Here is a 17,366-nt window from a genome sequence, read left to right on the forward strand (position 1 = left end):
TCTCCAGCAGCAACCTTGATTCCTTTTCACAGCTTTCACATAGCATCAAAACACAAATGACATATGAAGTTCTGCTATAACGTAGGGTGAACAGAAGCACAATTTAATATTACGAAATGGTTCTCATGGCCTTGAGATTATTTCAGTTCTCTTCATTAAGAGTTAGGTTATAAAAGATTGTTTTTAAAATGCTGTAGGTTTGTGACTTTATTGCCTTACAAGTGTCTGCTACTCTGAGAAGGAGGGCTACAGCCAGAGAGAAACAAAAAGGTTACGTAACTAAAAAAAAATCTTGAAGAACTTGCTTTTAAAACAACCAGCTCTTGAAGAACTAGTTTGGCTCTTAAAAGTTGAGAACCTTTCAGACAAAAAAAACCTAAACGCCTAAAGAAGTTGTTTGGACCACACCAAAAAACAAACAAACCAAGAGATAAAGATTAACATTGAGAGAATTTTTTTGCTTCCCTCCTACTGTTGAAGAACATAAGCAGCTTACTTTTTTTCCCCCCAGCAATGCTTGGTATCTTAATCATTGCTGAATTATTGCTAAAATAATGATATCTTAATGCAACAAAGGCTGAGCTTTTGTATATACTGATGCCACCTAAGCCACCTTCCCAACTTTATCAAGTCTGAGAATACCTATCATATATAAAAATATCCTTATTCACTTTTTAATACATCACCTTGAAATTTAATCATTCCAAATACAATAGTAAAATGTAATGCCAGTTGGAATACGTAGCAATATATTGATCTTTTAAGGTTAATTTTAAAAGACTACATAATGTAGCAGCTTCTTTACGCATCATGGATAAGAGAGAGTAGGTGTGCCCTATGTAGACTAACTATTGCCATCTGCAGGGTGTCTCTCTAAATTAACCTACTTTCTCTTACCTCATCTTGGCAGTTGAATTAAATTGGTCAATGAATAAATGCTTCAGCATTGAGGCCTATCATTTCAAATCCACAACTCTAGAAACAGATTAACTATGAATTTTGGAGTTGGAAAAATAGATCAAAACTAATCAATTTTGGTCAATGCTAATAGATGCCTATTTCATAGAGTTTAAGGCCAGAAGTTACTATTAGAGTTATATACAATGGCACGTAGTTGTATTTCACACAAACTCACTGTACTCAGTACAGATTGACTAACCTAGAATATTTCAGTCCTTGTGATAATAGAACAAGGAGCAATCATTTCAAGATGCTGCAAGGAGAGTTTAGGTTAAATATTAGGAACACTCTCTAACAAGGAGGGTAATAAAGCCCTGGAACAGATTACCCAGAGAGGTTGTGAAATCTCCATCCTTGGAGTTCTTTAAGACCCAACTAGACAAAGCCTTGGCTGGGATGATCTAGATGGGGACAGTCCTGCTTTGAGCAGGGGTTGGACTAGATGACCTCCTGAGGTCTCTTCCAACCCTAATTTTCTACGATTCTATAATTTATGCAAGATCACTTCCTTGTTTGCTTTTCCCTCGTTTTATATATTCAGGAATGTTAGGCCTTCCGGACAAAGCACTGAACTGACAGCTTTCCCCATCTCCAATACTTTTTGAAGCACTGTTTCTTCTCCCCTTATGTAAGGTAACAATCTTTCTTGGTTACCAGAAGTACTGCAGTGCACTGGACCCACAGTGACCATTTAATCAAGTTATACAGATCACCTGAATGGTAACCCAACCTCCTTGATCAATATCCCTCCAATGCTTTTTGTCATCTGCCAAGTGAAATAGTTACCCTCCAGATTTTTCCCCTTAATACTTTTATCAACAAACTGGACAAAGAACTGGCTCCCTAAGGTACTTTGCTAAAAACAGCCCTCTTTACTAGCACCTCCCTATTAAACAAATACATTGTGTGGAAGTCTCTACTTAAACTAGTTCTTAATGCATCAAAATTGTGTCCTGCTAATAATGAAACTGTGGTACTAAGGTAAATGCCTGGAAGAACTCCAAATATACCACAAAACACTGTTATCATTACCAACTAGATTAAAGGTGTTGAAAACAGATAATGTTTCTTTTTACAACAAGATGTACCTTCCATAAGGTTAAACTGACTGACAAGAATTGTAATTTTTCTGGTTTAATTCTTTGTGGAATTAATTTAAGACTCTAAGAACAACATCAGACTATCTATAGTTCCTAAATCATACTTAAACTTTTTTTTTCTTTTTTTCAGTAGTGGAACTATGTTTAGATGTACCACATGAAGAACAGACACAACTCAAAGCCATTATGTATGCACTGATGTCTTCTCACAATAAAATCTACAAGTGGACAAATAGCAAGGTTCATCACACAACAGTGAAAGTCAACACTGGAGGTATGAAAACTTTACATGGGAAGCAGGTACTCAGTTTGTGCATCATGCCTTGGCCTCTAGAATCCAAGCGTTTCTGGACACCAGCAAGGACATATTTTCCCCCTTCCCCCACCCCAACATGTAGGCTTTATACCCACTGCACTCACATGATTTACAAAAATAATCCTGTGGGCTTACTTGGTCCACAAGTTTAGTTAAAATGGAAGCAAATCAGTTTTAGTTTCTTAAAGGTATGCTCTCTCATCATTTATTTCTCAGCTAAGAAAGAACAACCCCTCTCCCCCCCCCCAAAAAAAAATACAAACGCTGTTTTCAACTACATATGCAAAAGTACTGTACACAGTAAGTCCTGGGAAGTGATAATACCACTCTACTCTGCCATGGTTAGCCCTCAGCTGCTGTACTGTGTAGTTCTGGGCTCCACATTAAGATAGGGAGTCACAAGAGACAATCCAGAGGTAAGCAAAGACGATGATAAAGGGGCTGAAATACAGCTATATGAGGTGAGGTGGAGAGAATTAGGTATATTTAGTATAGAGAAAGAGATTAAGAAGGACATGACAGTGTTAAGATTTTTGAAAGGCTGTCATAAAAAAAGCTGCTCCACCTTGTAGCAGAAGGCAGTACACAGAGCAATAGAATCAAACTGCAGCAAAACAGATTTAAATTAAAATCAGAAGAGTAAACTTTCTCACTGTCAGAATAGTAGGACAATGGAACAGGCCAGTCAGGAAAGCTGTGCAAACTCTTTTACTGGCAGTCCTCCAGGAACAGCTGGATCAGCATTTGTCTGGAATGGTTCAAGAACAACACATCCTGTGTCTGTGCAGGGGGTGGACTAGATAGCCCCAGGGGTCCCTTCTACCCCTAGGATTCTCTGAAAAGGTCTGTTAATACCTAGGACAGGGACAAAGACAAGCTCTCTACTCCTAAAAAGTGCTATAAACACCCAATGAAACCACATGACTTACATAGCCAAACTACCCAATATCTGTCACCAATAGCAGGTGTGTTAGTTATAAAAAACAAAAACAAAAAACAAAAAAACGCAATCACAGGGTACCTGGCACCTTTTGAAAGGAAGCCAACTATTCAGAACAAGCAGCAGCTCACCAAGGGAAAAAACTGTCTGAACACAACACCCTTTCAGAAAGATCATCATCCTTGGAAGAAAAGAGCAGCATATAGATGCCATCAACATTATATTTACCAGTAGTAGGGTTAGAGTGCTGTTGTAGCCATGATTGTCCAGAAAATGTCCAAAATATACATTATGGAGCCAACTGTATAGGCTGAGGGAACTTTTAAGGTTCCCAGTACAAAAGTTAGTAAAAACAATACATTTCTTTTAAGCTCCTTACCAACAACTTTATTGTCCATGATCATTCAGTGACAAGGCAGCATTTCACCACAAGTGCAATGCATTTGCTACTGTGCCCATAGGGAACTGACGCTTTTGTACTGGATGATTCCAACAATGCATTTGTGAAGGCACACCTGGATTCCAAGTACACTAAACTAGGCAAACAACTGTTCTACATCAGGATATGAAACAAGTGCACCACGAAAGCAGGCTAACTTCAAGTAGTGCAGGTTAAACTGACAAGTGAGATGCAGTTGATTTGCAAGAGTCTAGACCAGTGGTTCTTAAAACTTTTCAGACTCAAGGCACCCCCACAGAAAATTCCAGCCTTATTTTTCTGTAGTCAAAAAAAAAAAAAAAAGTAGTGAAACTAACACAGCTATTCTTTTGTTGCAAAGATCTCAGAAAGACCTCTCCCAGTTTCTTCTGAACCATACATAAAATTAAACATACAACAGAGCTAACATTGTGTGGCATCCTGTGGCACCCTTAAAAGGATCTCAAAGCACTGCAGATTGCTGCAGCAACCTGATTGAGCATCACTGATCTAGACTGACAGGAACAGAATAATAATTACACTGGGAAGTAAAAAACTCTAAGGGAGGAGTAAGAAGATTGGCAGTGCTACCCCACATTAACTTACTAGAAGGGAGATGAGCCCTTATGATTAGGGTGACCATCTGTCCTGATTTAGCCAGGACAGTCCTGGCTTTAAGAGGTCCAGTCCTGACCAGCTGAAAATTACAGGGGGCATCCCAGAAATGCAGGCCTACTTATGAGCCAACCTATGAACTAGGCAGCAGCAGGGTGATGACTCATAACTGTCAGCCCACTCCTACTGCAAGCGATTTTCCAGTGCTATTCTCCAACTAACAGAGAGAAAAAAACGATGTTGAAATTCTATGACACTGAGAATAACCTAGCAGTTCCACCCCCCAGTGCCATCTCAGTTGTGGAAGGCAACTGGAAAGTACATAAATGGTCCCAGGAGTTATCCTGAATTGTGTAATCATGATAGGAAGTTTCAGTATGGCAAATAGAAACATCAGGGGATTACAATTCAAGCAATTTGTTAGTGAAAATAACCGTGGTGACAGATCCTTTGTTCAGGCATCAAAAGTCAAGACAATGGACTGGATCTCATCAGATCTGTTGATTTACACATCTCTGAAACAGATTCATTTGTATGCCAGTAATGAAGGGGGATTAAAAAAAAAAAAAAAAAAAAAAAAAAAAAAATCAGTCCTTCATGAAGGAGGCTCAGTTACTAGTCAATGTAAAAGTTAAAACTGGAAAACAAGAAACAACTAGTAAAGACCTTCAGAGTTCGTTATAACCAACAAAATGCCCAAATATAGAATCTAAGACAGCTACTAAACAAAAACTGCAGACTCTTCACCTCTGACTAGGTACTGCATATCAGACAATGCAGCAAAAAGCTTGGCTCCAAGACTGCAGCTGAGCATCTAGGGACACAGATCCTGAGGAAAAAACCTTGGGTCATGGAGGAGATTAGATTATTGACCTCTGTGATCAATAGCAAAAGCTCAGAAGAAAGCAAATGAAACAGTAGGTGAAATATTCCCCTATGATACAATGCTTAGAGTAGTGAAAGTGCTGGCTGGTGCAATGACATACTGAAATAAAGAATTGTTTCATCGGCAAAGGCTACTAGAAGGAAGCACCAAGTAAATGAGATTTTTGAAAGATTTCTCTTGGTTTAAAAACAGATACTCCAAATGATCGTCTTCAGCTAGCACCTGGAAGACATTCTAAGAAAAACCACTGTATCTATTGATGGCTGAAAAACTAATCATCCTGTGCTTTTGGTGAGGATACTGATCCGATTGAAAGTGTTGCAAAAGAAGATACAAAAATTACTAGAAAGAGCAGCAAAAAAAAAAAAAAAAATTAGAAAAAAAGATAGGAGGACCACAAAAAAAGAGCTAAATCTAAAAATATCTGAGAAAACACAAACAATAGCAACATCAAAGCATGTTATAGCAGCAAAGCTATTCTTTCCCAAATCCAAGAAGACATTAGAGAATATTCAGCACTTCTCAGAAAGCCCAATTCCAAGGGATGCTAAACATCACTTTGATATTTAACACAGGGTTAGACTCACAACTGCTGCTCTAATGCAACCACATTTGGAGAAAAAAAAAAGGACCTTGCTGCAAGTTAATTTTGGGCAGCTCCTGAACTTCTTAACCCCTGGATTAACACATCAACACCTTTAAGTGGTTTAAAGCACTCCTTTTGGAGCTCAAAGTTACACCACTTCAGGGCAGGATTACCTCCAGTTCACACAACCCACTTCCTGTTCCACTGACATATGGCCACTCCCCACCATCCCAAAGCTTGGGGGCGGCTGTCTGCTTCCTCCACAAGCTGCTGGGCTACCCCCACCAGGCCTGGAGCACCAAGGGCCGGAGGCAGTAAGGAGGCGATGAGGTGGCAGGGTGGATGTGCAGCTGAACCCCCTCAGGCTGAAGTTGCCTGGGTGCTGGAAACAGCCTGAGGGACACGTGTGGCTGGGATACCCACCTGGACATGTGTGACAACAAGTCTGGAAAATGTGGGCACTGAGAACCAGGCAAGTTGGGGTGGAAGGGACCTCCCTGATCACCAGCTCTCTAGTGCATGGGTGGGCAAAATACAGCCTGAAAACCAATTTTATCTGGCCTGCAGGGCCCCTAAAAAAAAAATGTAGAAAATTAATATTAATCTGCCCTTGATTCCTGTCAAAAATGACAGGAACCAAGGGCAGTAGGATCCAGGGGAAGCCCAGTGGGCTTCCACAACAGTAGGGCCCACCCAGCTCCGCTCCCCAGGCAGGGGTTCTGGCCTGGGAGCATGTGGCTGCCCTGTGCCGGAACCTCAGGTAAGCAGGGGGCAGAGGGCAAAGGGGGACCCCAGGCAGGGAAGGAGCGCAGGGGTGGAAAAGTAGCAGCCCCTCACCCACTCCATGGCTAGTGCCCAGCACTGCAGCTGGCTGCAAGGGGCTGCAGCAGAGAGCATCAGCCATGGGGAGGGCGAGGGGCCACTTTCCCCCCACCACGCTCAACTTTTCCCTGGCCTCCTTCCCAGTGTGGAGGAAAGCGGCCCCTCCCCTGCCCCATGGCTGGCGCTCCCTCCTGCAGCCATTCACAGCCTGCACAGGGCTGTCCTAAGCAGGCACAGATAGCCCCAGGTGGGGTATGAGCGGCTGCAGTGTGAGGCACCAGGCATGGGGTGGGGAGGGGCCACTTTTCCCCACCATGCTCAGCACCACCTTGTAACCCAGCCCCACTGCCAGCCTGGGCCCTGCGCTGGGGCTGCACATGGAAACAGCAGCTGCAGCCCCACCACTTGCCATGCGACGCGGTGTTTGCCACTGCCTCCTCTGGGCCACCAGCATGCGAGCTCCAGGTGGGCAGCAGCAGCCAGCACCGCCCGGCGCAGCAAGCGGGGGGCCACAGCTGCTGCCGCCGATGGATGAGCACAGACCCAGCACAGGGCCCAGGCTGGCAGCGGGGCAGGTTACAAGCTGGTACCAAGCACGGGGAAAAGCAGCCCCACGCTTGCCCCGTGGCTGATGCCCTGTGCTGTAGCCACTTGCAGCCCATGTGGAGCTGCCTGTGCCTGCTCCAGACAGCCCTGCGTGGGCTGCAAGCGCCTGCAGCAGGGAGCGGCGGCCATGGGGTAGGCAAGGGGCCACTTTTCCCCACGCTCAGCATCAACTTCCCTGCCAGTGAGCAGGGGGGTCAGGGCTGTACACTGCCCCCCACCTGTACCACGGGGCTGAGGGGCATTAGGAGTGAGTGGGCAGAGAGTTAGTGAGAGAATGGGGCCTGCATCGGTGTTCCGGGGCCACTGCCAGTGGGACCCGGAGCAGGGTGACAGGAGCATGTGGTCCCAGCTGGCAGGGGCTCTATGGAGCCAGGCCAGCTCCCCCTTTCCCTGCTGGTGCAGCCCAGCCCAGCCCAGCCAGCTCCACAGACCCCTGCTAGCCTGCACCGGGCCCCACCAGTGCTAGCCCTGGGACATTGGTCCCAAGATGGTGACCAGAGGGCTGGGCAGGGCTACCCAGGCAGCCCTTGACAGCCTGCCAAGACTGGGTAAGCGGCCCTCCACCCAAAATAATTGCCCACCCCTGTTCTAGTGGCAAGTCACAACGGTGCAGGTGGGGGACAGTGAGAGAAGGTTTCTAAACTACAAATGCGACTGCTTCCAACTCCAAGCTAGCACTAAGTCGATCAACATTTGTTTGGTTCAGCGTACAATGTGTAACAAGGCCCAAAGAGGCATTATCAAAAAGTCTAAGACTGCTGCAATCCCTTGCTTTTAGTATCCTGCCACAAGCTTGAGAGTCACAGATAAGAAAGCAGAACATTAAAAAGCTTGCTGCCTTGCAACTGAAATGCTTAAGTCTCCTGTAGTATATTAGTTATGCACTGCATATGATTAACAGGTAAGCAAGCATGCATGGTTACCGCAATGAGAGCTATATCAGATATTACCTGAATGATCAGAGAAAGAGCTTAAGCTTGTGGGATATGGAGGTTAGATAAGCAGAGGGAAATTGCCAAAGCAAATCTTGCAGGGTGCCAGAAGCTGGGGGGGAAGGCAGGGGGAAGGGGGAGAAAGAGAAGGGGAAGGGCTGAAGTGGGGTGCCCCAGCGTCATCTGATGATATAATGGAATAGATGGAATAGTGCATGGCACACTTCACAAGGCTGTGCAAGCTATGAAATATGCAGGCCCACTGGTTTCATACTGCGTTCACTGCTTGTCATGACAGACTCTGGTGTGCTGCACTCAGAGAGAAAAAAAAATAGACAGAAATCAACTTATGCTGTCTACTGTGACTAGATCCTGCAAGAGCAAGTGCGCCAAACCAGCACTAAAACCCTTCAGATCCAAGATGTGTTGACTAACTTTGTTAAAACAAGGAATTGCACAAAAATATAACCCAAGGGCATGGAATGAGTTATCATCATAGTTATTATATAAATGGTTGCTTCATTTGCAACAATTAATTGTGATGCCATACAACAAGTTAAGAGATTAAGCTTTGACAAAACCAACCTAATTTTATAATGTATGTTTTCACATACAACTTTTGTTACTTTTAATAAACCTAGCTCAAATGCATTTCCTTATAAGAAAGTAGTAACTGGACAGCAAAATACCATTAGTCCATTATGATTATTACTACATACAAGCCATATAATTACCCTTCTAATGCTTACTTTGTAGTTTATGCTGAAGGTGACAGCATTAATTGAATACAGAGGTGGCAAACAACTTCAAAGAAAAGAATAAAATAAGCAAACATCTGGAATTTAGAGCACAGCAGTATGTAAGTTTACCCCAATTAATAATAGCCAAAATGCTCACCATCATTTAGCATTTTCTGCCTCATTTTCAGAGGTGCAAAACTTTCCAAAGGTAAATAAGGCCTGTAAAATTATGGAAAACTTCTCAAAATGTAGCTGCATTTAGTTTTAAAACTTCATCTACACCCACAGAGGAATAAGTATAAATACATACATTTATATCTTACTTTCCAAAAAGCAGCACTTGCAGTACTCTTTTTTTTTTTTTTTTAAGCAAAGAGGTAGAATAGACTTTAACCAAACTACAGTCTGAAAGATGCAGACATCCACCTCCATATGTACAGGCAGAAGGCTATATTATAAGTTAGTTAAAGTAAGTGGTTGTGCACATACATCAGTGTGATTCAGTTCTTGGGCAAGTGTGCTGGAAGCACAATAAACAGAACAGTGGGATAGAGGAAACAAGCCATGTAAAAATAGTTTTCAGTGCTGTCAGTATTGTCTCCTACAAGTATTGCCTAAATTTACAATCACTTTGTTATTTTTGCCTGTGATGCTCCAGGGTTTGAATTATGGGGGAGCCCCCTCATAAGAGGCAAGAGCCCCCATGTAAGATTTGCAAATCATAAGCAGGGGAGGGGGGGTGTCTTCAATTTTATTAGGACATCATGATAGGCAGCCCAAATTTTTGTGCAGACCACATTCCCAAAGTGCAATTCAAACCCCGTGCTGCTCTGAAAAGAAAATATGCACATGAACAATTTTCATTGTAAACAAGCAAAATGCAGCAAATCTTGCTTGAAACCAGGCATTTAAAAACTGCTGCTGTTTTAAAGTTACCATCATGCAGCCCCCTGGTAAACATCACTGTCTTTCCAGGCTGCACATTCTGAGATCATGGGACCTGCCACATGACCAACCTTTCACTGCAGAACCGTGCAACAGCTTCCAAGCTATTTTTCTTTTAAATAATGATCTTCATTGTTTACGAAGAACAAAAACATGAACAAAGTCTTGCCCATGTATTATCATCCTGCATTTGGAGGTGCAAACCGCTTCATTCTATCTGAACACGATGTGGGCCCTCAAACCTAACATTGACATCTTGAGAGTGATTAATTACTTCACACACTTAATTAGTTTAAGAGTGATCCTACTAACACACTTTTCCTACTGGTTTCAAAAAATCACACATCTTTCAGACTCAAGAAACCTCACACAGGCTGCTAAAACTTCCACTTCTCTAACATCTTACCACCTCAACCCCTAAAATGAACCAAAATTCTTAAAGTAAACATGCATACTGTAAGTGTTATTTAAGGGCAGAGTCAAAATTAATACAGACATTTATGAGGATGGATATACTGGCTGCATTATTTTATAGTCATTAAAAAAGCCAATAACTTCAAGCTGCCACAGTTTCTAGTCTGCCTCCAAGTACCCCAGAGATCATGAAACTTGCAAGAAAAGTTTATTCTTGATAGCAAAAAATGGTATTTTTGATGGCACACATGCACACACACAACCTTGGCAGTCAATCCCTAGATGCCAAGTACTTCTGACCCCTGTGCCTTCTATGCTCACTTGTGCACAGAACCAAAAATTGACATCATATTTGTTATATTTATGTGAGCATACATGGTAAGCACCTGCAAATCCTAAGAAGCTGTATCTTCCAAAATCTTGTGAAGTGAATGGAAGTCTACCTGATCTTTGAATGGGCCATTAGATTTTCTCCACTGTATTTCTTTATCTAATTAAAAGCTGTTACCAAGTCCTCAAAATATGGAAGAAAGATAAATAAAGACAGGCAGGTACCTGTTCTCTGCAGGGAGATATAGTCTTCAAACATAATTAAATAACCCTTGCCAGGGTGAAATATCTTGTAGCTGCAGTATGCTCACTGAACACATTTCTAAAAAGATGCCTGAATGCTATACGAAGTCAACAACTTAGTCTTCATTAATCCTTAAGGATCATTTCAGCGTACTGTCTTTGGAAGGACTCCTGCTTCTGTATATAGTACAAAAACCTGGGTGAACTAGTTTACTTTTGTCCAAAGTCTTGCACATAATATAATAGCATGGTTTTAAAAAAAATATTACTAAATTGGAAGATCTGCAGAAGCACAAACTGTGCACTCATTCAGAGGGCAACACAATCATCTGCATGCCTCCTTCCATTCCCAAAAGCTTCCCTTAATACACCAGTCTTGACAGCATCCCAGGATTACCTTTAGGTCATAAAAGTATCAGGAATTATTGCATAATAACCAATAAGTAGCACAGTCTTAAGTCTCTCTCTCTTTCATCAGCTATATTTAAAGCCACCATTTTATAAATAACCCTGCCAAATCTGCATCAGTAATGGAAAACAGGTAGACAGATTTAAGTATTTTAAAGGCAACAAATTCAGTTCTTTCCTGCTAACTGGCCAATAAAACAAGAAGCCCAGCCAACACGCTTCCAAAGACACCGTTTGTAAAGATGTCATTCCCATCCACCACTCCAGCACGACTGCAGCTGCTGAAACTGCCAGAAATATTTGTGTAATTGGGACTTTGAAGGGAGGGAAAGCCAGCCAAAGACAAAACCTGCATCCTCCACATAGTTCTTGCTTCAGAGTCCTGCCTGTCATAGCCAGCCTGGCTTCCCCCATCCCCCTCCCCTTCCCCTTCCCTTTTTTATTTTTGTTTTCACCCTGCTTCACACACAGGAAGTCACCCTCAAAATGCACCATCCTGACAGCGCAGCCTGTATTAATAAATAAAAATCCATCCCTCCGGGGGGGGGGGGGGGTTGCTAAAGAGTCAAGGCAGAGCTGGCAGTGGCACCAAACACAGACAGCCAGCACCCCCTCCCAACACCTGAGTGCTGGGATAGGCCGGGGTGGGGGAAGCAGGGGTGGGGGAGACGAGTTGCACCTGGAGGTAGGTGGCTTTTGTGCCATGCGAAACACATAAATGAATAAAACATGAAGTAAAAAAGATGAATAAATAAATAAAGTGACTAAATACACGAATGGATTACTGAAGAGCGGTATAAGCGCAGCAGGGGGCACAGCAGGGAACCCCGCCCCTCCCACCGCCGTGTCGAACCCTGACGCAGCCCCCGCCTCGAATCCCGCTGCGTCACCAACACCCGCCACCCCCCTCCGGCCGCTGGCCCGGCCGCCCCGGGGGTCTCACCTGCCGAGGGGCCGCTTCATGCCCGCGTCTCGGGCGGGGCCGCCAGGCAGGCGCAGGCTGTGCCTCAGGTTGCAGCCGGCGGCCTGGGGCGGCGGTGGGGAGGCGGCGAGGCGGTCATGCTCCACAGTCACGGACTCGTTCCGTTTTCTCATCCCGCGGCCAGCCGCAACACCCGGCTCGAGCCAACAGCTCTGAGGGCAACTGGCGCTCCGCTACATTGCGCCCGCAGCGGCTCGGCCGCTGACAGGCCCTGTGAGGGCTGGCCAATCAGGGGCGGCCGGGAGGCCACGTGATCCCCCAGCTGTGCGCGGCTTCAAGCCAAGGGGAAGGGGGCGTGGTTCCGCTTGCCCGCACCAAAGATGGCGGCCGAGCGCCTCCTTCCGCCGCCACCTTGAATACGGGCAAGCCAAAGAAGAGTAGGTGGTCGTTCCCTGCGCGCTTTTCCTCCCTGGTTGTCATCTTAAGGACGGGCAAGGGAGTACGACCCCCTGAGAGGGAAGCCATCTTGAGTGAGGGCAAAGCAAAAGCTAAGTAGGGCATGTCCCCTAAGGTAGTATTTCTTAACCAGTGGGTCACCATCCAAAAGTGTGTCGCAAGAATGTATGAAAGGGTCACAACCAAACTTTAAAAATGGGTTCTCCTTTAAAGGAGAAAAATGTGGCTTTTCCCTTGCAGGCTGACAGAGCTCAAGCCCACAAGGGGCTGCTTGGGGTTTCCCTTGCTCCACAAATCCGCCCCTCCCCACACACTGAGAGTTGGGGGGAGTGGGTCAGGAATGAGGGGCACTGGGTTGGGACTGGCCATTGATATTTACAAATGGGTCCTGGTACAAAAAAGGTTGAGAATCATAGGTGTAAGGCAACCGGGTGGATGGTCCCTGCCAAAGGGAGGTCAGTGTTGCTAGGTGTACAATAATTATTGTATATGTACAATAATTTCAAACTTTGTAGGCTGTACAATCAATAATATGTTAATATTATTATGTGTTAAATTTAATGTGCATTAAATATGTTAATACAAGAAATAAAGTTTGTAGCCATGTTGGTCTAAAAACAAAAGCAGTCAGTGTGGTAGAGGCCATAGGCGACTGGTAGGTGGTACACAGGGGTGCACATGCCCTCCCCAATGGGGCTGGTGCCCCCCAATGGCCGACACTGACACTGTTGGCAGGGCTGGTGCACCCCCTGACAGGGCCACCACAACCACCATTGGCAGCTTCTATGGGTGCTCGCCAGCCCTGTCCTGCTGCCGACGCCATCAGTGGCTTCTGCGGGTGGCCCCCCCCAGATTCAAGAGGCACCAGTTACCCAGGGTAGAGGCAATATCTTTTATTAGACCAATTAGATAGTTGCAAGAGAAAAAAGTCTTTATTTGCAATTTTTTAGGCTCACATGCCCTTGCTCAGGCAAAGGAGAATGCAGAAGTTGCAAAATTTCCCCCTAGGTAGCTATGAAACTTCATGTTACACAGGAGAGCTGGAGGGTGGAATAAGTTCATAAAATGAACTTTCCCCTACTTTTCTGCCCTTTGTCTTCCTAATTTCCAGCTATTTCCTTTTTTGCAGACAGCCTCTTTTTTACCTTAAATTACCACCAATATAGAGTCCCCCTTACTCACCTTTGACTGTCCTTCCCCCTGCTTTTTTCACCCCTCCCTTCCCTGCTTTACCTTTTGTTTTTCTAATTTCTACCTATTTATATTCTCACTGACATTCTGTCACACTTTCAGGTTTTCTCATTCCTTGGAGTCTAAGAACAGCAGAGACTCCCTATGCCTGAAGAAGGGTGACTGTGCCCGAAAGCTTGCTAAAATCTTTTTCCCAACTACTCAGTTGGTTTAATAAAAGATATTACATCTACTAAAAGAACCTTGCCTGCCCATGTTTTTAGACCAACATGGCTACAACCAAAAAACCCAGTAAAATCAACTTATTCACCCAGGAAAACTTACATCACCCTCCAGCTCTCCTGTGCAATATAAAGTTGAATTTATATTTGAGAAAAATGTTGCAATCTTTGCATTCTCCTTTGCTTGAGGAAGGGTGCATGAGCCCAGAAGCTTGAAATAAAGATATTTTTTCGCAACTATCTAGTTCAGGGGTAGGCAACCCCTAGCACATGTGCCAAAGGGTGGCACCTGAAGACATTTTGCTTGGTGCATGCACCTTGGGGCAGACAGTGGGGAAGTGGTTGGGGCTACACTGCCACAACAAGGATTGAGCTCCTCGCAGCTCCCCCTGCCACTGACCCTTGGCACACCAACATTTACAAGTCAAGGTTGTGGGTGTTTTTGGTACTCTGCTCAAAAATGTTGCTGACCCCAGATCTAGTTGGTCTAATAAAAGATATCATCTCTACCACAATGACTACAAAATATGCAACAGTTTTTAACGTAGCTAATTGATGCAGCATATGCAAAACATAAGTCACTTTTAGAGCATCATAAGTGACTTTCCGGTTTGCTGTTAGTACTTCCTTATGAATGCTTGCCTCAAGATAAAGAAATGCTTCAACTTTGATGGCCCAGTTCTCACTCACTGGCAACTTAAAGTGAGCAATATAAAGTAAATAATAAGAAGACTTATTTGCATATTTATTAGTATAGTTTTCAGTGTACTATAATTTTTCAGCAAATACAATAATTTTGAGCTTCCAATATGATAATTTCTTATTTAAGACCTGGGAACACTGGGAGATCTCCAAGCTGTGCCCAAGCTGCTTTGCTAGGCTCATGAGCAACACATTCCCACTATCATGCCTCTTCTGAAAAGATGACAGGTCATTATTCCCAAAAGCAGGGAAAGCAGGAATATCCCACCTACACCAGGATTCTACAGCGTAGGCACTCAGCATGTCAGGGTTGGAGGCTCCCTTCACCATCCTCCTTCCCCCCCACCAAAAATTAATAATCTAAATGGAACAAGTAATAAACCACACCCTCTTCACTCACAACATTTTAAGTGTGCTATCTGGCATCTTCCCTTCTGACACCACAAATGAGCTTTTGATTCAGGGTAACACTGGCCAGGTTTACTCAAAAAATGTAAAGAGGACCCCATTGGCAAATGGGAATTATCTGACACTATATGAAAAAGAAAAAAAAGAAAAAATCTCCCTGTAGCCTTCAGTGCAGCCTTCACTGCTCAAAAATTATAACAAAGAGAATATTCCACATGAACAGAAGTAGTATTTCTTCTAGGCCCCTGCACAGCCATTGAGTTTCACCGTCCACCTTGTGTTGCTACAGGTTGACTTTCCCATCAAACTTTGCCTTGACATACTTACAACTTTGCACCTCAGTTGGTTGACATAGCTATCTGAAATATCACTGTATTTCACTGGGCCGTGTACAGAGATATTTGACACTTGATTGTGTTTCCAGCAGTTCCCAGAAGAGTTTCACATTATTACACGAAGATTCTTTTAAGTTAGTTGCTTTTGGTATGCTTGGGGGGAACACATGTTTTGGAAGGATTGCTGGCAAAATAAATCTTGTGATTTATAGTGAACACTACATTCAGAACAAAAAGATTGGAGAATTTAAAGAGACATGCTTTCTAATGCAAATTTTAAATAAATAATATTCTGAAACCAATCTATCTGTTAAATAAACTATGTATTTATTGTCATTTACTAAACAGAATGGTCTAAAATTAAAGCTTATCTGACCATCATATTTGAGAAGAATCTCCTAAGCAACAACTACAGGGGTCAGTCCTTACACTCTGCCATTGGGATTTCTAGATTTAAGTCATCATTGAGTTCATCCCTACAAGGTTGCATGTAGTCCTCTGACATTACACCAGAAATGACACTGATACTGCCATGCCCTTAATTTAAGAGAAAAGGCAAGACGATATTTGTGAGCAGGAAAGTAAACTGCCACTGGTGGCCAAACAGAACTCGTGTGATCCAGTCTCTCATCCATCCTTTTCCATCTGGCAGCAATGTTTTTTTTCATGTTTGTAACAGAGCATTTTGATATGGAGATAAATGCGATATAAATTTAGCATTAGACTTATTTCCAGGGATAATCAGAAAGAAGGTGGGTCAAGAAAGAGGAAGCCATTATTTCAACACAAGTCTTCAGTTAAAAAGTACATATGGTACGGACAAGATGTACAAAGTATTGTATAATACACTGAATTATGCTTTGTCATTTCCTTTAAAACATCTGTTAATATTAACTACTTTAAAAAATAACTCCCTATCAGAGTTTAAATCCAAGATATCAGCAGAACATATCCAGAATTACTGTAAGAGTGGAGAAGCTACTTACAAAAATTACTGTGATTTTGCTAAGTGTCATTCAGGATGTTCATAACAGGCATCAGGCTGCTCATGACCTTCTGTTACTCTTAGGAATACAGAGCATGTCCTAAGGCCCATGGATTGAAGACAATATGAGAGGTAGTCAGGTCTGAATCAGGTGTGCTCTAACTCATGGGTGCAGTTTTGCAACACCATTGCTTCACATGACATGGGCAATCTCTGTGTGTGGCACAGGACAGATTGGGAAGGGGTCAGGCAAGACAGCAGAGCATAGGACAGGGAGCAGAAAGTGCAGCAGGAGCTTGGGCAGGGAGCAAAGGAGGAGCTTGGGCAGGGAGCACAGATTAGGGAGCAGAAAGCAAAGCAGCAGATTGGGCAGAGGAAGAGTGTTGGAGGGCATGGGGCTAATCTGTGGTGAGCCTGCCCAAAAGGTGGGCACCTACTGCTCTAATTCACTCAGAGTGCTAGGAGGATTGGATGAGGGAGGAACTTGAGGGCTTTAATGCGCATTATCTTATTTTAATGTGCATTAAAGCAGCACTTAAAAACCTGTGCTTTTTACTTAATGCAGATTAAAACAGGCTAATGTACATTAAGCACCACTTAAAAACCATGCTCTTTAGTCCATGCACATTAAGCCAGGCTAATGTGCATTTTCCTAGTACCTCACAGGGCTCCTATACACATGCACAGAGCCGGCTCCAATGCACTGGAAATCCAGTATGTTGGAGCAGACTCAATTAATTGAGTTTGTTGGATCCCAGAAATTGACATGCTCCGGCAGCCTTCTGCCTCACGTGTACCAGCATTGCCACATGTCCCCACAGTGGAAAAATGGCGGTAGGGCGCTTTGATATAAAACGCAATTGATGAGCTTTTGTTCAAAGCACC

The 17,366-nt window shown here is 43.7% G+C and overlaps 1 protein-coding gene across 2 annotated transcripts in view; it reads right to left on the reverse strand.

Moving 5' to 3' along the window:
* The window catches only part of ABHD12 (abhydrolase domain containing 12, lysophospholipase), a 76,870-nt gene extending 64,396 nt beyond the window's left edge, over positions 1-12,474 (reverse strand). The window contains exon 1 of one of the 2 annotated variants that reach the window (XM_090052519.1): positions 12,205-12,474. In XM_090052519.1, the coding sequence (XP_089908645.1) occupies positions 12,205-12,356 (152 nt within the window). In that variant the 5' untranslated portion in view covers positions 12,357-12,474. The remainder of the gene's footprint in view (positions 1-12,204) is intronic. The other variant, XM_090052509.1, reaches the window with a different exon arrangement.
* Positions 12,475-17,366: the final 4,892 nt, after the last annotated feature.

This window comes from Crocodylus siamensis, chromosome 1 (genome assembly GCF_052110815.1).
Source record: "Crocodylus siamensis isolate JL-2025a chromosome 1, ASM5211081v1, whole genome shotgun sequence".
Lineage (NCBI taxonomy): Eukaryota > Metazoa > Chordata > Crocodylia > Crocodylidae > Crocodylus > Crocodylus siamensis.